Raw genomic sequence first — 22,921 nt, 5'->3', positions numbered from 1 at the left:
ATCCTCCAACTCAACAACAAACGTACGGATGCAAAGGACGTATCGTAATAGCCTCAATGTCCTTGTTTGCTTATAGGACATAGGCATAGACATGTACTAAAGTTATCTTATTCTGAGGTTTAAAAAAGTATATTTTATAAAAAACATAACTGAGATAATTTTTAAAATTATATTTTGTTTCCAAACACACATTTAGTTTTATTTATTATAAATAAATGATTAAAAAATCTCAAAGATAACCCAATACCAAACATGTCTTGGTAGCCTGCATCACATTTCATGTAGCATCATTTTTAGGTAGGAGGTATACGTCTTCTTCAACCTTGTAAATGTTTGTGGAACATGCATGCAAGTACAAGGAGTTAATGCATGTCTGCTGGCTTTGTTTGTTTACTTAGAGAACAAGCACAAAATATTGATACAATAATTATTTCTTTCTTAAAATGAGAAGGATTATATTAATTAAATGTACAACAAATTTTGTTTCAATGATCAAAATTGTACAATTGTAAAATTATGGGGACCAGAAATATTTTTAATGGTTTGTTTGGTTTAGGAAGGAAAATGAAAAAAAAAAGAGGAGGGAAAAAAGGAGTAGAAAATACGATGATTATTTAGAATGTTTGATATGAGAGAAGGTGAAAGTAAAAAATATTTATTAAATATCTTTAATAAAAATATATAAAATAATGATAATCTTGTCTTTTAAATATAATAAAACACCTCTCTCCTTTTCTTCTCAATTTGGAGAGAAGCAAAAAGCACGACCAATTTTTTCTTTCCGTCCATTTTGTAAAGATACCAAATAAGGAAAGGAAACGTATTTTTTTGTGTTTTAAAAAAATTGAGGAAATTTCATTTTAAAATATATGCAGCTGTGAATATTAATTGATTGGAAAATTAACGCGAACGAGAGATAACAACTTTATAATTAGTTATACATATGCTTGTAATTTATCAAAAGCTCAACTGTTCATATTGCAGTAGGGTTATAAACTTATAATTATACTTCAGATCCTTTAAAATACACTTCTTCATATCAGAAAAGTGAAATCAAATTGTTAATTTTTTTAAAGAAAAGAATCTAGCTAGATCCAAAATAGACAGGAAGTTCCAATTTCTGCATTATAATTAGCACAAACAATCATATAGTTCCTCCCAATTAAGATAATTCCAGTGATTATTTATCAACAGAATATTGTTAATCAGTTCCCGATTTATTAAAGAAATAACTTCTTTTTAGATTTGGAAGCGTGAAGCATATGTTCTGCTTGCGCGTACAACCAGCTTTTAATTTGTTTTTTACTTTAATATACTTAATTAGCTTAGAAAATCTCTATTTTCAATTTAAAATTTTTAATCTCTCGCGCGTTTGTTTTCCATGTTTCTTTTTCCACCGGTCTTTTCCATAAAATGTCTTACAATATTATTATTATTATTATTATTATTATTATTATTATTATTATTATTATTATTATTATTCCAATTGGATCGTTGCTTGTTTCCTTACCCCCTGATTAATGTCAGCATATAAAATTTTTCTGGCAAAAATATGCTGTTGACAATTTTCCTCTTCTTATCTCTAAAGAACATAATCTTTCTTTAATTCATTATGGAATTCAGTAGTCGAGTCTTTTCAGCATATTGACACATGTACTTGTTTAAGCAAAGATTTATTTTTTAACATATATGAATATAAATATAATCACATAACCTCAATATTTTGATTTTATTATAGAAGACTCAATTATTCTTTACCTCCTTGTGACGCAGCTGATTCCATATTCTATCTACCTTGATTGATTAATGTCTTTTACATAGCAAACGTAGCCCAAAAATAAAGAGAACAAAATATGAACAACTTTTGCCTTTGGCAATTGGCATCATGTAACGTCCACCTTGATGCTTCATTTATTAATCGAAATATATTCTTTACCCATTCTATAATAGCCCCACCCCCGGAGTTGAAAATTGAATGCTCTCTAACTTTGATTCTTCAATTTCTTAGAGTCACTTTTATTTGTACTGATTCATGGGTTCAATTTGTGTATGTACTCAATCATTGTTATGAGCTAATCCACCTCAAATCTCTCTCTTTTGAGCTATTTTATTGGATTATGCTCTTAATCACTCATTAACCATAAGTCCACGTAATTAGAAAGGGACGTTATCACATTAACCACTAGAAAAGAAAGCCCCCATATTATCTAGCTAAAAGAAAAAGGGAAAAATCCACTAAGCAAGCTATATCTAGTGGTAGAACCACTACATCAATATCTAGCCAAATTGAACGTGGTCCGATGAAAAAAGGTTCTAGATATTTCCAAATACTCTGAAGATATTTGAATTTGTATGATACCTGGTAATAGGAGAAAGATAATTAGTACAAAAACTCTGTTACAAAAATGCTGAATTTTTAATGCTGAAATGCTACACAGTACAAAACGAAATCAGCTTGCTTAATTAGTTCCCTAATTAGTTGTGTCATTTTTATTTTATTTTAACCAACAATATGCATGATGACAGATAGAGAGATAAGATCAGATCAACCTTCTGAAAACATTCCTTTGGCTTGTAATTGAACCAAAACTGTTTGTTTATCTATAGTGGCATAAACGTCATGAGTATCTTCGTTTCTATTCACAACCTTAATCATTAACAGATCGTGATCAGTAGTAATCTAATAACTATATGGTGACCTCATTCAATAATGACAGTATTCTTATGATAATTAGTTAGACCTAGATATTTAGAACATTGAATATATTTTTAATATCAGCGTCAAAAGTGGATATATATAGCACTATGAAATTTCTTATGTTTTAATCCGGAGTTAGCGTCAAAAGCAATAGGAATTTTCTGTTGCAACGCTGCAAAATTAAGGGAATACAAGTATTGGGTGGATGTGAGACGTACATCATCACTATATTTTTCGCACGTACGCCATAATTACGGATAAGGTAACTAGCACTTCAAGTTCAGGTTCATCCATGTATTTTTTAATGAATTACTATATTAAATACTTGGGGATGACTGAAACAGCCGCTGCAACAAATTATAGTTAACTTTTTATCTTTTTCATTTTCAGAAACTTTATAAAAGTAACAGTCCCTTTGTCTCTCTAACTAGTGAATGGTTTATCACTCCACAATATATAATCCTTAAACCTGAGACTTTTTTTTCTTTATGAATCGTATACACATACACGTATATTGTGTAATAAGTATCTAATATATATATATATATAGCATCAGCCAAGGCAAAAATTAAAATAAGGTTAATTGGAAAAATTCCAAGCTGAATGAGCAGCTATAAGTTTCATGTTCATATATATCTGTCCGCCAACAGGCACACCTGAAGGATCCAATATTCTGGTTGTCTCCCTCTTAGACACAATGCACGCTGAGCTGCACAAAGCTTTTTCACAGCATCTAATTATTCGTCTACGTACATAGTCCTCTTTATCTTCCTTAATTTTATAATTTCTTCAATCATTCATGCTTGTTCAATTTCCAACTTGTAACAGCTTTAATTTGGCATCTCATGCACTCACTTTAGTCAATTCCAGCACGAATTAGTCTCTAAATTCCACCTCGTATCGTATGCATTAATTGATTTGGAATTTCTGTAGGCGTCAACTTGGCTCAAGCAACAAATCTGCAAGTTATCAGAGTGAGTTTTCTTCTGACATTGCCTGGCCATGAACAATGCTGCATGTAAATAAGGATCTATGAATCTCTTGGAACCTTATTGTAAATTTTGAACCATATAATATAATTAGACTTATCAACACGATAAGGTTAGCGTTTGGAGAGAGGAGGATCAACATTATTCTTTTAAGCTTTATTTGTGGCTTCGTCGTGAATATTCTATATAAAATCTGATTTAAGAAAAATTTCAATTAATTGAAAACTATTAATTGATATCACTTTTAATATAATTATTATAAAACACGATAAATATATTATGTATGGTAGTCTTGGGATCAAATGAAAATATAATTATTTTTACATTATCATGCATAAGTTATTTAATTTTAAAATAATATTTGTATTAATTATTATTATATATTTTAAAAATATATTTTTTAAAGATTAATTATTTTTTATGATTCAAAACAGTTTAATTTAGTTTAGTAATTGCTTAATAAAAGGTTGCGAGGGCACTAGAATGTTGGAACAGGCTTGGGCTTACCTGGTTGGGCCTGGTTTCCATTCCAAGTTGGATTCTGTGTTCTGGGCGAAGGCTAAGTCACGTGGCTCTCTTAGAATAAAGTATGCTATTATTACCGGGCCGGTGAGGGAGGTTGAGGTTGGAATAGAGCCACACATAGGGCGAAGAGGTGTCAGCGGGAAGAGGTGCCACGTGTAGGATTTTGCCCTCGCTCATTGCACTTCCCAGTGAGTGACTTGACTCTCTTTCTCACACCTCCTTTTTTCCCCGATGCTAACTCTACAAGCTTCGTCTCGTAAAGAAAATTCGAAAGCTCAATAGAGAGAACTCAATTGAATCATCAAATGAGGACAGTGATTTCGCGCTTGATCCATTCCACGCCTTCCATTTCCAGGCTCAAGTATGCTTTCTCTCTTCTCACTTTTATTCCTTTTTTCTTTTTAATTTTAACCGTTACGTTCCGTCCCGTTATCGTGTCGTTTTTCGTTCTATACTCAATTCGAGACGTTTACTTGTTGTTAATATATTGATATTGATTTTATATTCATATAAATATATTATGACTTTTTTATATATATGTTTTGATTTTTGGTAACTACATGAATGAAATGGAATTGAGCTTGATGAAAGTAACAATGTTGCGCATGATATGCTATGGAGCGTAGTCGGTGCAAATTCTAAGTGTGTCATGAGTTTAATTATTTATTTATGGAATTCACAGTGTTAAGTTCAATACAAATGTGTTTTGAATTGCATGTTGATTGTCTTCATGATTTGTAAATTACTTATTGTGTTTTCCCATTTTTCTTGCGTTGCAGTGCCACGGTAGTGTCAATCAGCGGGAGAAATCTCTGCACAGATTCTAACAAAGTTGATGGGCCATTCAAAGTTGAAGAAGCAGAGACTGTAAATGTGCCTCCACTCCCAACAGAAAAGGTATTCTATTTCTACCAACATAACTGTATGTGAAACATTTGTGTATGCGTTTTCTAACCTATAACTTGTGTTGAATGTTATTGAAGTTGCTTGTGTTGGGAGGGAATGGGTTTGTTGGATCACACATTTGTAGAGAAGCCTTAGACCGTGATTTGTCTGTTGCGAGTCTTAGCAGGTTTGATTTTTTTTTTTTTTTTTTTTTTGTATTTGTACAACTATCTGTCTATCATGCTTTATGTATTGGAACTCTTAATTGTTACCTGCTTTTCATATTTATTATTTAACACTTTTCTTCTTGTAATGTATCCGCATTGTCATTCACTCTGTGTTTTGCTCCCAGGTCTGGTAGGTCATCCCTGCATGATTCCTGGGCTACCAATGTTGCTTGGTATAAAGGTCTGCATTTTTATTTTTTTTTGGCGTTTTCTTGTTGACAAAGTCTTTGTGGGATATTATGATAGTCTAATATATCTAAACTGTCTTCTAATAATTAGGGAATCTCCTTTCAACTGATTCATTGAAAGAAGCTCTGAATGGGGTCACTGCTGTTGTAAGTTTCCCCTTGTCTTGTTATATTGCCTGGTAAAAATTTAGTTGCAAGTTTCCCTTTAGTTTGTTATATGCCCGGTAAATATTTTGCAGCTAAGAGAAAACCCAAAGCCAAGTTGCTTTTACTTTTTTTTTTTTTTGTTTCTTTTGCTATTACTAGATGTTGCTTTAGATTTTAAACAACTTGCTTGGTGAGGGTCCATTCTTTGATCAGTTTTCTGTGGCAATATATGTTACTTTTATGTCCCATCTTGGGGTCAGCTAGGTAAAGGTGGTTGGAGCCTTGCCTCTATCACTGGTGAATTTAGATAATGTTGATGAGAATGATTTTACAGTTTGGTTGAAAGTCGTGATGCTAACAGATTGGAAGGGAAAAAAGGGAGTGTTTGTGATTGACTGCAAGATAACTTGGCTTGAAAGAATCATAGTAAGCATGCTGCATGCATGGCACTAGCTGACCTAATGTGTCTGAACTTTGTTGCTTAGGATACATAATTATATGTAAATATTTATCCCCTTGTGATGATAGGCCTGTTGTGCTAACTTGTGTTTCTTTTCTAAGATCTCATGTGTTGGTGGTTTTGGCTCCAACTCTTACATGTACAAAATTAATGGGACTGCTAACATCAATGCAATTAGAGCAGCTTCAGATCAAGGTAATTGAGGAATTCACACATCTATTCTTGATAATCTAATTTTTCAATTCTTACCATCCTTATTTTTTGGTTCTACTGCTTAGAGTAGCAGGGCAATGCCCATACTCATCTTTCTTTTTGAGCTTACAATAACAGCAACCGAGCTTTATCCCACTAGGTGGGATTTGTTGAATAGATCAAATGATAAGACTAAGCTTAAGTTTTTTTTGGAAAAAATGTTGTACAGTTAATGACAACTTAATTTCCACTAAAATATTTTGTGAGGGCTATGCCGTAGGGCAAAATCAATCTCATCGATATGGACGGTGGGTAGCTTTGACTAACTCTATATGGAAGCATAGAAACCAGCTGGTTTTCGAGGGCAATCACTTTCAACCATCTAAAGTGATGGATGATGCTTTATTCCTCAATTGGTCATGGTTAAAGACCAGAGAGAAACACTTCAGTATTTCTTTCAACCAATGGTCTTCTAACCTTGTGGATTATTTTAGTTGATATGGGCTGGGTATATTGACTATCTGTATTGGGTTGGATATTTTATCCTTTGTAGTGGGATTATTGGAGGGTTTGTTTTGGTTGGGAGGCGACACTTTAAGTGTCATGTAATTATGTATAATTCATCAGTACTTCTGGTACTGATCTGATATTATTAATAATATATATATATGTTTGCCTTCCAAAAAAAAAAATCCACTAAAATATAAAATCCCTTTTAATGATTAAAAAAAAATACAAATATGAGTGCTAATGTTAGGCTTGTCGAGATCAGAATATCTTCATACTTGGTGGTGTTGCTATTCACAAGTTCTCCCCTATGTGAGTCTAGGAGATGTTTGTATGCTGCATTAAAATAATTATTTAGTCTTCCACAAACATATAGGGGTTAACTGTTTAATCCACTTTATTGCAATCAAAGATACAGATTTATACAAGTGTCTATGATAAAACATTTTCTTACCAAAAGCATTCTATACTCCCAAAATTTTACAAATGGAAATGCCAAATTGTAAACTCATACTGCAAACTTGTTAATTTTTGGGATTATTATTTACCAGAGTCAATATATCAGCTCAATATCTCCTTACCTGTGTCACTATGGCAGTGTAAAAGCTAGCAGCAGCAGCAATAAGTGTGTTTTTCCCCCTGATAGATTACTAGCCACCCCTGTCCAGAAACAGTCATGAGGTAGTTACAGCCGTAGAAGTACAAATACTGCACAAATCTTCTATTTGGATAATTTCGAGAACCCCTGAGAAAAAGTAATGAAAGGAGTCAATGCTTTGTGTCCTGAACTAAAACATATCTCCTGTCATCTAATGATTGACACAGGACAATAAATCTATTAAAAAAAGTTACTACAAGTTATGAGAAATAAACTAACAGTGGCAAAGAGGATTGATGGGAAAAGGATGGATGGTACTGTCAGTGGGGGGAAAGAAAATTTCTTGGGTGGCTGTCACAATTGTCCATCTTATTATTAGAAAGTGTTGGTGTAGCAATTCAGACCAAAACTTTAGGTTTAGTTTTTATATACATGCAATTAACACTTAATTAATCCAGGAATTGCTATACTTGGTTTTAACAGGTCAAATGAAGAAGACTGTTGTCAAGCCATACAAGGCTTAGAAATAGGATAATATATGTTAGACACTGTTGTCCTTTTTGTATTATATAATTATAAGTTTTCTGTTTTGTGAAGCCTCTAGCACTTATTTGTCATGTGTATGAGCTCAGTTATAAATTTCTGTCTCTCTGGCAAAGAAATAGTGCAATATTCAGATACTATTCTTCTATGTTATTTCAGTTGTTTTGTGAAATATGGAACAAGTCTAATGACAGAAACTGGTGTTTAGTTGAATGAATTCAAACATGAATTTATTTTGTCTCCTCATCTAAATTATTGGGTGATATTTAGCCAAGGAGTTGATTATTGGAAACTTTTTGCTGTTAATTGGTTTACACGATTTTTTTTTCGAAAAAAAAAAAAACAAACTGGAGTTGATTTTGTTGTCCAGTGATGTATTAGTGATCGTTTCCTCCTGTAGAGTTCTCTGCCACTTACTGTTGGATGATTTGTCCTTGGTCCCACAGGTGTTAAAAGATTTGTCTATATCTCTGCAGCTGACTTTGGTGTAGTAAATTACTTACTGCGGGGGTATTATGAAGGAAAGGTAATATGTACAACTCTTTATTGTGAGGATATTTTGAGGAATGAATCATTAGTTGATGAACTTTGCCAGGAAATATGTGATGGAGAAGTATCAACACTTTAACATCTTTTGGGCACATTAACTCTTGTTGATAGTTTTATCTTGTTAGTCTTTTAAAATTTACAGTTTACCATGTAGAACAATTTGCTTTCTTGATTGTCTACTATTAACAGAAAAACTTATAACCGGAATTCTCTCTTCAACAGACTGGTACTGAATAAGATACCTTGGAGAGTATCATGTGTTATATAATTCTTGCCTCCAGCTAATTAGCTAAAAATTGAAAGAAACGGTTATACCTCCCTAAATCAATAAATTTTCCTATATAAAGACTGCCTTCCTAACCAGCCTTTCTAAATGATTCTCCTTCTCTTGCTCCTCTCTTAACAGAATTGTTATGTCCTATGTGCGATTGTGCCTCCTGATTCTGGAAGATTCACCTCCTGATGGTTCTTACTGATCAATCTCCTGCAATACCCATCCCTTTCTTTCTTTGAGTGAACAAGCCACTGACATGGTCTTTCCTCAATCTGGGTTGGGTCCAAGTCATTGTATATAACAGATCATTTAAAGAGATACATACTGATTTAAATGATTGGCTGGTTTTCTTCTTGTCACTGCTAATAATGATACTTAACTTCTTCAGTCACTAGTTTGTGTCCTTGTGATATTCTGAAATCTCTCTCTTTGGGCTGCAATCTTTATCATGTATACATGCTTCTACTTCTATGAAATAAAAAAATTGTAAATTTGATGCTGAAATATTTTCTATTGTAATCTCGTGAAATTCTTATATATAGTGTCTTAATTGATGCAGAGAGCTTCTGAAACAGAGCTCCTGACCAGATTCCCATATGGAGGTATGAATTGAGTCTCTTGCATTGCTTCTGAGGAGGTCTGAATTAAATCTAGGCTAGTTGATAATAGGTGACACTGTTCATTCTCGCCAGTTTTTTATTCTCTTTTTACAAACTATTGCAAAGAAGTTTCTATAGTAAAAGGGAAGAAGAAAGTTAAATTTTTCATCTAACAATGAGAAAAATGTGAAGTTAGTCGTGATGCTTGGAATTATGGAGTATTATGCTCGTACATGATTTGACTATTACATGCTTTTTTCAGGAGTAATTCTGAGGCCAGGATTTATTTATGGTACTCGAAGTGTTGGGAGTATGAAGATACCCCTTGGTGTAATTGGATCTCCATTGGAAATGGTAATTTGAAGTGATTCTCTAATATGACACTGACATTACTTTTTTCCATCAGGATGTGCAAATAACTTTGCTCCTTTGATGACTTGACATTAGTTTTTGTATATAACCTGACTAAGCCAATATCTTTATCTGTAAAAGTCTCCCCATCTTTTCATTCTTCATATTTATTACTAGTTTATAGAGGGGATTAGGAATTTTCATGTTCAACAATTTTGGTTGTCTAAGCTGTTTAGTAGTTGATTGATTGGTTTTGGGTGTAAGAGTCCTGAAATTGAAGTTTGAATTCGTCTTCCTCGCCATCAAAGTTCTGACTTTTCTTGAGTATTTGTTTTTTTGTGGTATACGTTCATGGCATATAGCTCATTTTACTTTTATTGGTTTTTTGTTTGAATGTCTAATTCTTGAAGTTGCATTAGTTTGTCCTGAATATCAGCTTAAAAAAATTGTCGTTTCCTATGTCTTTTTACTGTAATTCACTTGAGTGTTTGTAGGTTCTCCAAGTTGCTAAACCATTGAACCAGATCCCACTTGTTGGGCCTCTATTGACACCTCCTGTCAATGTTACTGCGGTGGCAAAAGTTGCTGTTAGAGCTGCTACTGATCCTGTTTTTCCCCCGGGGATCATTGATGCTTATGGAATACAACGTTACAGTCAGCATAAATCAAACTAGAAAATTATCTATATTTTGTTTTCTGGGTAAATCTAATATGGGGCGATTTGCCTCTGAATATCTGTGTTTTAGTATTGTTAAACTGAGAATATTTCTTCATTCCATATCCTTGAGAGAATAAAATCTGAAAGTGCGAGCATGTAGCCATAGATCTACCTTTCCAATTTTTTAACTTCAATACATCAGAATCTTTTTGGCTGATTTCTTTCGCCTTATGTAATTAACCACTTAGGTGGGTTCCAATGCTCGTTGTGTAATTGATTTCTTTTGAAAGATGGAGAGAGATTGTGAACAATGGTTTCGTGAAATCACGTGATTTTCAAAGCAAATAATATAATTCCATTCGAGTTAAGTTGTCGTAATTATATTATGGTTAGCCCGAGTCCATTGAGTAAAGTAGACTGCGTTTGGTAAAGTGATTGGGAATGGAATAATTGATTGGTAAATTGATCCGCGTTTCCTGATTCATAAAATTTGACTGGAAGAGCATGGACCCAAAAAGTAATAACAAATAAAAAGCAAGACTGGACTAATTCCAAATAGAATTCTTCCTGTTAAGTATCGATTCAACAAATCTATCAGTAAATGATTAAGACTTGAATCTCATTCTTTCCAGGAGACCTTAACCTTAGAATTGAACAAGTACATACAGATGCATAAGCAAAAAAAAATATATATTTAATTTTAATAAACTTAAATTCAATTGTTCCTAGGTAAGAATTATGATAATTGCAAGTCAAGCAAACTTCTACGTTCGCATAATTAGGGCACTGTACTAAGTCTTTGGAGACGGGCATTATGAACACGACAGTATATACATATATATATATATATATATATGTGTGTGTGTGTGTGTGTGTGGCTGGAGGCCTGGAGCAAAATAAAAGACTTTAATTTGTAAGAAAATTGACTTCCAAAAAAACAAAAAAGGTCAACAGCCAATTTCCTTGTATATCATCCGGAGCGAGGAAGAAGAAAGGTTCACCCTTGACAGCTGACTAAGGTACGGGAAAATGAAAAGAAATTTAAATGAAAAGGAAAGAAAAAAGAATGGTAAGTTGATAACCTTAGAAAGTAGAAAGAAACAACTTTAGAAACACGCTGAGGAGAATAAGTAATTAATTATGTATAAAAAAGCAAGGAACAACTATCGTGGTGGTTGGTGTACATGTTGACCATATATGGTTCAGGGTGACCGCAAATTGCTATAACAGGACCATTAAAACACTAGTTTTCCCCTATACGTACCAACCCTCTCTTTTCCTTCTTTTATGCTTAAATTATCACCATGAACGACTCATTAATTTCAGCTGCGCAAGTCGGTGACATAGACTTGCTCTACAAATTAATTCAGATGCAACCATATGTGTTGGAGCAAACAGATTTCATGCCATTTGTTGATACACCTTTGCATGTTGCAGCTGCTGCTGGCCATGCAAGTTTCGCCACTGAGATCATGAGACTCAAGCCTTCATTTGCATGGAAGCTGAATCCGTGTGGCCTTAGCCCCATGCACCTTGCTTTGCAGAACAAGCATTACAGAATGGTGTGTCGCTTTGTGGACATCAACAAAGACCTTGTTAGAGTCAAAGGGAGGGAGGGTCTCACTCCTTTGCATATTGCAACTCAAACCGGGAGAACTGATCTTGTGGCCAAGTTCTTGTCGGCTTGTCCTGGTTCCATTGAAGATGTGACTGTTCGAAGTGAGACTGCGTTGCATATTGCTGTGAAATATAATCAGTTTCGGGCTTTGGAGGTCTTGGTTGGATGGCTTCAGAGAAACTGCCAAAGACATGCTCAGGACCGGGAAAAAAGAGTTTTAAATTGGCAAGATGAAGCAGGCAACACCGTTCTTCACCTTTCAGTTCTCAAAGGCGTCACACAGGCATGAGGCATATCCTTCAATTCTTTTGTTTTACTTAAAAGAACAAAAGGCGTTTTTCTTTTTTCATTGCCTCAAAAGAGAAGACTTGTGGAAAACAAAGAAGAAAATGTTTTTATAAGACTTTATCATGGAGTTCATTTGGGTTTACAACATTAGCTTTAATGACCCTTTCTATAAGCTTTATTTTTCTCATGTTACCATCATATGTTGCAAAGCGTATCTCATTTTTGTTGATAATTAATTTTTTTTGAAAAATTTGAGTGACCAATTTTAGTGAGTTTTTTTTTTAGTCATATTTTTTTTTTCGTCCACAATGTTTAAATGCAAGATCTTGCTTATTCTAATGTTAATTTATTTAATCATAGGTTAATATGAACCAAAAAAACCATAGTTTAATTTCAATGTTGTGCTTTTGATGTTCTTTGTACAGGCAGTTGGGTTGTTGATAGACAGCAACATAAACAAAAATGCGAAGAATTTTGAGGACTCAACAGCGTTGGACATGGTGGAGATTAATCAAACTACGGCTCAAAGTGCAGAGATCAGAGATGAGTTAGTTAGAGGAGGAGCTTTACGTGGCTTCTCACTAGCTAATGCTCCACTCCTAGAAGAAGAGCTAAGAGCAAAAATCACATTCAATGAGAGAATAGCAATCTTCGTTACTCGGCTCAGAAAGAGAATATCAATCGACACACGCAATGCTTTGTTGGTGGTTGCTATTCTCTTCGTAACAAGCACATACGGGGCAGTAATTAGCCCCCCAGGTGGAGTTTACCAAGGTGAGGGTAGTAGGGTCACAACCTCAAAGAAGACTAGCGCATCATTGCATCCCCGTGACTACGCAACCCCAGAAATTGTAGGAAAAGTGGTGATGAAAATGCAAACCTTCTTCTGGTTCTGGTCCTTCAATACCTTGTCCTTTTATCTATCAATTTTGATGATATGTTTGCTAATGCCACGAGGGCGCATAAGCGTTATAGTGACTTTCCCACTTTCTATCTTTACTGGGTGCTACGTGTTCTCCATGATGGTGATATCACCCAGTCTCAGGTTAAACACTGCCACTGTGGTTATGCCATGCATATTTATAGTATTTTACTGTTGGGGAAGTTGGATATACATTAGGTTAGCCAAAAAACTTAAAGGATACGGTCATAAACAGAAAGACACGTTCAAGTTTTCAGGAGGAAACAGATGGTAATGATATCCAAATTGAAAATTTTTGTTACTACTGTTCTAACAGATTCAAGTTGGGGGATGTTATTGGCTATTCATGAATATTGATGTTAATTAACAATGATATGTGCAAGGACCACATTGGGAAGAGTCAGCTTCGATTTTAATTATTGATTGCAACTTGGACTATACTTAAGTTAATCATAGTGTCCGTCCTTAACCTAGTGACGACCTAAGGGAATTTTTCAATTAAAATAGCTCCCTTGGAAGTGTTGGTGCAATTTCACTTTCCTTGACCTGTACAGCTAGTAGCGGATAAATTCACTCGTGAAATAAAAAAAAGAGAGCGTAATATCGAGGGAAGAACCAGTCCCCGACTAACTAATAGGGATTGAGGCAAGGGAAGCTGCTCTTAAGAACCCTTTAGTCTAAAAAAGTTTCAAAAAAATGAAGTTTTTGTGAGGAGATATATAAGATAAGTTTCGAAAATGGATTTGTAGTATGCTTCTATTTTTTTTTTATCTTTTATTCTTTAATCTTATTAACAAAAAAAGTTAAAGAATAAAAGAATTCTGAACTATTGAATTACAGTATTTTATTTATACTAATTAATTGAGTTCAAGTTCAAATATAAACAAATATAAAATAAAGAAACTTGTGAAAATGCAGGTATACTATCCAAAATAAAACAAAGGAGAATCTAAGTGGGTTCTGTCAAAATGTATCATGTAAATAGATAATTTTTTTTTTCTTTCTTATGTCTTCTTGTTCTTCCTTGCCAGTATAGTACTCAGACAATATTTTTAAAAATAATAAAACAAGAAAATGTATATTTTATAATACAGTATGTATTTTATCTTTATTTTACAATAAAGAAAAAGCAAATATATAATGTAATAATTATATATATATATATATATATAGTGTGTAAATAAAAAAATAAAAAAATATTAAGAATTAAATTGAAAATCATAATTAAATGACAGGTAATGAGAAGGAAGAAAAATAAATAGAATATAGTGTTCGCCTAAAAGATATTATACTTATTGGAAAAATATATAGAGATAAAGAATAATACCATTCTTTGAGCTAAGAGGCAGAAATTGGAGCTAAAAAAAGAATAATATCATTTTTCTAATTAATGTACAATAGAACATACTTTAATTTAAAGTATGTTAAACTTTTATGTATTGCACAAATATTTTAAATATAAGTAAAATATAAAAATGGTTTAATTATAAAAAAATAGTTATGAAAATTAAAATAAAAAATAATATACTTTTTAATTCTTATTTTTAAATTTTTAAAAATTAAATTATAAATTATTTTAATGATAAATGTCAATTAAATAAATTTAAGTTATCGGTTATATTTAATAGCTTAGCTTATACGTGAAGTACTAAAGATAATAAGTTAAATTGTTGTAATTAAGTTTGATAAGTTTCACTATAAAATTTATTAAAATAAGTTAAAAAATATTCATAAAAAGATTATATGTTCTTATAAACTTAATCAAATATGTATTGTCATTTTTAGCTTACGTATTTATATGATAGGCCAAAATAACATTTTTACTTTTAAAAATGTCTCCTAAATTTTGTATATCATTCTTATATTAGTAATTAGTATACAAATAACTAATCATTATATAATCCGAGGCACCTAGTTAATAATTATTAGAAGAGATTCCTGCACTCCCTTCATAACTACAGAAAATTTTTAGGAGATGAAAAGAATATTGTAGATCTATACAACCTAATTAAGCTGGTAGGCAATAACAAAGTTGGAGAACATTATGCATTCATTACAAAACTTTCCTAGGCTTTAATATATTCTTTATGGTCTTCTTTTATACACTAGCTGAAATTTACAAGGTATTGTTCAATACATTCTTTCAGTTTTTGGAATGCCACAGGTTTTGACACAAACGAGTCCATACCATTTGCAAAACACTCTTCAGCACTCTCTGACAAAGCATTTGCTGTCATCTGCATTAAGATGAGATATTTAGACAATGATCATCTACTTCTCAAAAATTAATTTTGAAGAAGAGGAAAATTATTTCAATATTAAATTGAAATCAGCCAAAAGATTGTTTAGCTAGCATTAGTTTTGAGCAAAAACAGCTATTGGGTTACTAGCAGAATTTGAATTAGCAGTTTAGCACAAAGGAACTTATTTGCAAAAATTGTACAAGCAGGAAAATCAAGGCTTCTGAACAAACTATAAAGGATGGAAATAATTTTATAATAGTCTAATACCTGTTTAATTATTTGAATATACAACTTACACATAGAAGTTATTTGCTGAAATGAGAAATAGTGAAATACAAACAAGTACAAGACAGTCTCTGATACTTGTACTCTCTTTTGAACATACTTTTTACTATTCGCTGAAATTTATTAAAAATTACAATTTTGTTGGTCACATTTCTTATTTAATGAGTCAAACTCATGATTTTGGAGTTAATAAATTCTAACCAACAGTAAAGAGGATGCTAGAAAATGTGTTGCTACCCATCCTTTTGCTGATATATTTATAGAAGTTAACATGCATGTTCGGGGTTCTTCTAGTCTAGATAGAGTAGTCACACTAGAGGGAAACAGGAGACTAAGTAGTAAGTACGTACCGCAACAATGGGGATCCGCTTTGTAGATGGTACAGAACATTCACAATCTGGATCTTGTACACTTTGCTCGATTCCAGCATTTCTTGCAGCATCCCAATTGCCTGTTTCCTCAAAAGTCCGAATCAGTTTTGTTGCCTGAAGACCATTCATAACTGGCATGCAGACATCCTGCGAAGTGCAAGCAGCAAATGATTAGTACATAGTAAAACTTATATCAAGCTTAGATTTGTATGGCAAAATTGCCACAAGATACTATTCTGAGATCTCTAGAAATTACCATCAGAATCAGGTCATAAGTGTGACGCTGAACTGCACGTACGGCTTCCACTCCATTGTTCACAACATCTATGCTATGGCCTAATTGTTTCATCATGGACTGTGTCACCATGACATTAATCTTGTTATCTTCAACAAGAAGGATCTTAGGTATTATTGTGGATTTGGTTACTTCAGATACACTGCTGTTTGTAACGCATTGGAAAGTTGTGTTTGTCTTCCCATGACCCTGACATGTTGTTTGTTGTAGTTCATTTGACTTTGCTTCAGACATTTCTCCATTTGACTTAGTTTTTTGGCTGTGACCAGATGAACTAGCCGATTCAGACATCTCTGGAACCTCAACCACAGAAGATGCATCATCAGCTGAACATGTCCCTTTTGACATGATATCATTGGAGGGGAATGAATACAAACTCTCAGAAAATCCACCAAGCTTATGTGAGCTGGTGTAGCCAATTTTGTGTGTTAATAACTTATGTGTCCTGCTAGATCCATTAGATGAGAAAAGAGAGCCCAAAGTGCGTGGTTGGAATTGGAAGAAACTCTCTATTGTATCATCAGATGCAGCATCATTATTCTCCACGTCAGAGAGCTCATCCAGATCATCAGAATGATCACAAGCGATTGAAACCTTGTATGGAAGTATGAAAGTGAAAGTAGAACCATAGTGTTCTTTGCTAGAAACTGTTAGTTGACCCCCCATCAACTCAACCTATTCCAAGTGCAAAGAAACATTAGCAATTTAGCTAGTTAAGAAAACAAATGAAATGTGATTTTCAATTTACCAGTTGTTTGCATATTGCTAGTCCTAGCCCTGTACCACCATACTTTCGAGTGTGGTCTGCACTGACTTGCATGTACCTTTTAAACAAGGTTGGTATAGCATCTTCTGTCGCATTACAACATGGAAAAAATATTCATCTGATGAGTACTTTTTTTCTGTAAGAAAAATCACACTGGTGAATGCAAAATAGAATTCTAAAACAGACAGAAGAATAGAGATCAGGGTTGTGATGAATAAAAGATGAAGTTCACTATATAGTATATACCTGGTATTCCTATGCCTGTGTCATATACATCACAACGTATCCACACTGTTGTTTCAGCTGAATTAGGTTGCTCCTCAGTGTCTCCATTCATTGAGCATTCACTTTTGACAGGAGATCTACATTCTTCATGGAATGCATGGTTTTGGCTGGGATGGTCATCATGTTTTTGACAACCATCAAGAAGATTTCTATCACTGTCACTTTGAGGTTTTGAGAGATATTTCTCTTCCTTTACACCATTCACTGAAATAGTTGAATGGCTTGAAGTCATCTTTTGGATGCATTCTGCTTTTGCAAAAGTAGGCTCTGACACAACATAAAGATTTATTCCAACTTTGCCTTCATGGGTGAACTTGATGGCATTGCTGCAAAATATTAGCAATAATAAATGTTGAGCAACAGAACTACTTTCTTTCTAAATTTTTTGTTTTCCTGTTATATATTATGTGCAGCCAAGTACAGAAGAGAGCACTGCTCCCTCAAAAGAATAAATGGAAATGAAAAAATGCATCATTTATGTGACAAACTAATTGGAAATAAGACTAGCCAATCACGTGAAGCTCAGTACCTAATTAAATTTGTGAGAATTTGCCGCATTCTTAAAACATCACCAATGACCTGCAGTTATGCATGAAGCAGATGAAGTGCAAATAGTTAGCACTAATCAGATGACATTCTCCAGTATTTAAGGACAATAACGATGCTAAATATGCGACTGCATAGGATGCAAATATTACTAAGTCCCCACCTCAATAGGCACATCATCTGCTACATGTCCTTCTAAGGTTAGTATTTTTTGCAATGAGGCCGCAGCGATCTGGAGTACATGCCTGACTACCTCTCTTGGCCTGAACTTTGTAGCTTCCAATTTCATCACTCCTACATAGAAACAGGATTTTGGAGATTGTGTAATATCGGCATCTAAAATGAAAAATCTAAAGAACTTTTTTGTCTTAATCATAATTCATAAGCAACTTCCAAGTTGCTCTCCAAATGATTAACATTATTCTTTATATTATTCACATGTTATATCTCATTAGTAAGAAACAAAACAAGGATAGATTTCCAACCTGACTCAACCTTGGAAAGATCGAGTATGTCATTTATAAGTTGAAGAACCAAATCTCCAGAAGATAGCATGACATCCAGGAGTTGTCTTTGCTCCCAATCGAGTTTCGTGTTAGAAAGAATTTCAGCCATGCTAACAACCCCAGACAATGGAGATCTTATCTCATGAGACATTGTTGCCAGCATTTGTTTTGCTCGCATAGTTTCCTCTATTAAAGGAGGAGGGAAACATAATAAGCTTTCTTACTGTAAAAACAAATTGAAGTAAATTTGATAAATGAGATTTGACTGAGTGATTGAACCTGTAATGTGAATGGTTTTATTCAGTTCTGTTTCCTTGGCTTTCTGAACAGCAATCTCTTCCCGAATCTTTGCCATCCTTTCTCTTTTTCTCACCTGCATTTTATTAAGAAATATAGATATTCTCTTTATGAATGCAAGTACGACGGCCACAACAATAACAACAAAACCTTATCCAACTAATTGAGATTAGCTACATGAATCACATGACGTCGTTTGACTCAGTTAAAAAAAAAGGACAACAACATTTACCTGATCTGTTATATCCATTCCCATGTAATTTATTCCTATTGTCTCCCCTGCTTTGCTAAACACAGGTTCTACATATATCAAAAATGTCTTTGACCCAAATAGTTCTGTCTCAAAAGTGATTTCCCTTTTTGCAGGTAATCCTTTTTCCAAAACCTCTCTCTTAAACTCTTGAGCTTCCTTAACACCAGCTCCCGTGAATATTTCAACATCGGTTTTTCCGATGATGTCCTGAAAAAGATGAATAAGTTAAGGAGCTAAGATATTTCAGCTTGCTTAAAAATCCCTTGCAAAAGAACTAAAAGAGAGGAAACAAGCTTCTTCTGAGTTTTCGGAAGCTTTTAATAGAAAACAATTAGAATAAAACAAATTGATGCAGCATTAACCATATAGCTTGCAACAAGAGTTTCAACAGCAATCATTACCTCCTCTTGTAAACTTGGAAAATGATTATAGATAAAGCAATAGCGCAATTCTTTGTCCTGGAAGAAAAATATCAAGCAGATTAAAAGAGCTCACTATGGCAAGCAGTAACTACATGCTTGTTACTACTCAAAAGTCAAAAGAGTACTCAAAATCTCACTATCAATTTCAAGTCATATAATATGCTAAGATTATTCTACAAGAAAAACTCAATATACTCAGTGATATACCTGATGGCCAATAACAATAGGTGCATTTTGGAGTATAAAATGCAAGAAATTATCTGCCCTCTTCAGTATCTGGGAGAGTTCTTCCACAGGTGAGGACTGCCTTTCAATGTTTGCTATTCTTTCTTGCAACTTTTCTTCGAGTATCTGTTCTCTTTGGATACTTGCCTCCAGCTGCTTCTCTGAATGCAACGCTCGCTGTTTCCAGCACATGACAGTGTCATACTCAGCATCAATCTCACTCCTCTTGTTTTCAACCACAACATCACTTCTCCTGCAAGGTATGTCTTGCCATATACCATCATAAACATCATCCAATATAGAAACTGGACGTTTATCTGCCCCATGTCGTTCTTCCTCGAATCGATGCTCTTCCAATATCTCCAACTTCCTGAGCTCAACATCCTGCCTTTGCTTGCTTAGATTGTCAAGTTCTTCCCTGAGGAGACGCACAACATTGGCCTGTTTGTACTCCCATTGTTTCATTAGGTAGGCCAACTGAGAAGAGCCCTTTTCTGTAAAATTTGTAAGCTCCATGAGGCGCTTGAAATCAACTATAGTTGGCTCCTCTATGATTGTAACCTCCTCTAACATGTCTTGGTCCCTTCCAGGCTTTTCTATGTTAAATTGCTTCCCAACCTCCATTCCAATATCTTCAGGCCACATTGAAGGAACGACCTCAATGTCCATGTCCTTTATACAATCATTCTCCATCTCGAGGAGCATGAAAGTACTAGTCCAAGTTTAATATATCACTATGACCTTTTGCATCATAAGAGCCTGCAAACAGCACATTCGGATGGAAGCCAAAGCACTGCAATATGTTAGGAGAAGATCAGTCTCACATAAGTTAGGTACTAAAGTGCTGGTTGAATAAATTTCTCCATGTGCACTTACAGAAGATAGAAGATAAAGTGAGTTTGCTTAAGCTTTTAAAAAAATAACTTTAAAAGAAGAGTTTTTTTAAAAGAAGATTGAAGATTTATTTCTTAAAATAACTCAAATTATTTTTTTAAGCATAAGCAATTTAGACAAACACATTGAAAAAACAGAAAGTTGTTTTTTTAAGCGCTTATATCATTAAAATAAACATTTATTTTAACAAATAAGCTTAAACAAATTATCCTAAATGAATTGAATTTCTCTCATAAGCTACAATAAATTAAGTTTATCTCGTAAGTTAAAATCAACTTATATGCTTAACTCATATAAAAGTTCTTTCATCTAACTTCTTCAAAAAAAATGGAATGCATAGATTAATTTTAATTTATAAAAATTCAATTCATTTTACCTTGTTATTTTCTTCTCTTAAAAGAACTTATGGTTTTTCCAGACAAACTGCATTGGAATACACATAGAATAACAGAACTCAGTGTCCAGGACAGATAAAGTAAATTGATATGAAAGGGATAAAAATAACTAACTCTAAGTTTAAAAGATCATTTGCATCATTGTATCCAAAAAAGAAAAGAAGGGTCATTTGCAGCCCACCTCAGAAATTAAATGGGAGAATCAAACTCTGAGAAGAATCTCTTCCACTGAGGATTCAAATGCATCACAAGAAAAGTAGCTGATCACTAGAGAGGATAGAGGAGTAATTAGCATATGGAGAGGACAGCATGAGTTTATAAATATGTGAGGTACAAAGGAACAAACTTTAATAAGAAAATTGATAAAAAAGGAATTCCAGATAGGTATGTGCAATAGGGGGTGCAAAATGATGGAGAAATGTTTGGATTTCTTAATTGTGGTTGTGTTTCTTTCCTGTGTCTTGTGAGGCAACAATGCTATGTTACCTTTCAAGGTCGAGAGTTTTCTTTCCTCTGCAAAAAACAAAGTCTCAGGTGTTAATTAAGCAATCATATACTAGTAGAATATTTTGTGATGTTGTTCTTCTTTTTCTCTCGCCCCAAAAATGGATTCAACCGTAGAGAGAGAAAATGGATGTGTATGGGGACACTGAGTTTTTTAAAATCCAGACGAAGCCGTTGCTGTTCCCCGCCATTTCCCAAGTGACGTGGGTGATGCTTCCCATAATGGATGTACTTTTTTCATCACCTCTAATTAAAATAATCATACATCAAACCAATATTTTTTATTTTTTTATTACATCATCATAAATTTTATTATACATATATTTTTTATTCTTTTTTTTAACATATGAAGTGTCCTGTCAAATATATTTCTACTTTCTATTAATTTTGCTTAAAATCCTTATTATAAGTTTTAAATTAAAATTTAAAAGTGTATCTTGATTTTTTATAAGGTTAAGATAAAATTTTCCTTTTATTAATTATTTTTTACAAAATAAATTAAATTAAAATTACTTCTAAAATGTAAGAAAACAAAAGCAATCATCACAAAAAAAAATTGAAAAAAGAAAAAAAAAGGCCCAAGGAATAAACTCAGCCGTGAACACAAATCAAGTCTAAACAATTTTCAAACTTAGCTACAGGAAGTAGTGCCTTAGTCATCATACCAATGAGATTATCATGGGTGCTAATTTTGGCTGTAATTTTAGATGGGTATGCTTGATGCTTCTACACATTTTTGTTATAATGTGGTGAGAGATATTAGAAGTCATGTCGGCTCAAGAACAATCGTATATCCTTTTTGCATATCTATCACAAAGCAAATCAGGTGACAAATGAACTAGCTAAGCACAGCTTAAACATTAGTGTTGATTGTAGAATTTTTGTCAAACTTCTTAGTCTCTGTGTTTGTTGGTTGACTCTGCTTGAATTTTGTTTAGTAGAATTTCTTGTTTGGGAATTTAGGCTGCTTTTGTTATAAAAAAAAAAAACACTTTGGCTCTTTTTTTCAAAAAACTAATAACATGCGTATAGAATATAGTTTATAATTTAAAATGTTAACCAATGTCTCAACGAGATAAGGTTGAAAAAATATTGAAAAGATATTATTATTATTATTACATTTTTATTATAGTTTTAATGCAGTGTTAATAAAAATTATTATTAATTTGTTAACTAATATTTTTAATAAGAACCTCAATAAAAATTATTTTTATAATAGAATATTTAAATAAAAAATGAAATGATAAATTTATTTTATTGTATTTTATTTCATTTTAACTGAATGGCTATTTGCATTTGGCATACTATGAAAAATAAAACATTTCTTTAGTCATCCCCATTAAGTTCCAAGTTAAAATAAAATGAATAAAAGCTGGAGACTGGCTTTTTCTTAATTTTGCCATCAACAATTGAATT

General features: G+C 33.2%; 3 protein-coding genes across 4 annotated transcripts; 2 read left to right on the top strand and 1 right to left on the bottom strand.

Moving 5' to 3' along the window:
- The first annotated feature begins 4,356 nt into the window (after positions 1-4,356).
- On the top strand, positions 4,357-10,758 carry LOC114408882 (uncharacterized protein At1g32220, chloroplastic-like). The gene is made up of 10 exons (XM_028372081.1): positions 4,357-4,573; positions 4,992-5,109; positions 5,196-5,284; positions 5,450-5,505; positions 5,604-5,659; positions 6,221-6,314; positions 8,406-8,485; positions 9,342-9,384; positions 9,644-9,735; positions 10,227-10,758. Exons 1-10 carry the CDS (start codon positions 4,518-4,520, stop codon positions 10,404-10,406), a joined length of 864 nt encoding a protein of 287 aa, XP_028227882.1. The 5' UTR covers positions 4,357-4,517; the 3' UTR covers positions 10,407-10,758.
- An 857-nt stretch (positions 10,759-11,615) lies between these two features.
- On the top strand, positions 11,616-13,519 carry LOC114408881 (ankyrin repeat-containing protein BDA1-like). Its single transcript, XM_028372080.1, has 2 exons — positions 11,616-12,291; positions 12,722-13,519. The coding sequence occupies exons 1-2, from the start codon at positions 11,695-11,697 to the stop codon at positions 13,490-13,492; spliced, it is 1,368 nt and encodes a 455-aa protein (XP_028227881.1). The 5' UTR covers positions 11,616-11,694; the 3' UTR covers positions 13,493-13,519.
- Positions 13,520-15,154: 1,635 nt separating this feature from the next.
- LOC114408880 (histidine kinase 5-like) lies at positions 15,155-21,582 on the bottom strand. 2 transcript variants are annotated; one of them, XM_028372079.1, is made up of 13 exons: positions 21,183-21,582; positions 19,695-20,505; positions 19,467-19,523; positions 19,045-19,272; positions 18,795-18,888; positions 18,495-18,701; positions 18,173-18,303; positions 17,993-18,042; positions 17,425-17,789; positions 17,161-17,261; positions 16,374-17,087; positions 16,097-16,264; positions 15,155-15,455 (listed from the first exon to the last, which is right to left on the bottom strand). In XM_028372079.1, exons 2-13 carry the CDS (start codon positions 20,415-20,417, stop codon positions 15,324-15,326), a joined length of 2,970 nt encoding a protein of 989 aa, XP_028227880.1. In that variant the 5' UTR covers positions 20,418-20,505; positions 21,183-21,582; the 3' UTR covers positions 15,155-15,323. The 2 variants fall into 2 exon arrangements, with proteins under 2 accessions (XP_028227880.1, XP_028227879.1); XM_028372078.1 differs by having other exon boundaries at positions 15,156-15,455; positions 17,161-17,264; positions 21,183-21,581.
- Positions 21,583-22,921: the final 1,339 nt, after the last annotated feature.

Source organism: Glycine soja, chromosome 4 (assembly GCF_004193775.1).
Source record: "Glycine soja cultivar W05 chromosome 4, ASM419377v2, whole genome shotgun sequence".
In the NCBI taxonomy this organism is placed as follows: Eukaryota; Viridiplantae; Streptophyta; class Magnoliopsida; order Fabales; family Fabaceae; genus Glycine; species Glycine soja.
Note: the sequence above shows the minus strand (reverse complement) of the source record. Positions and strands in the feature narration are given on the sequence as shown.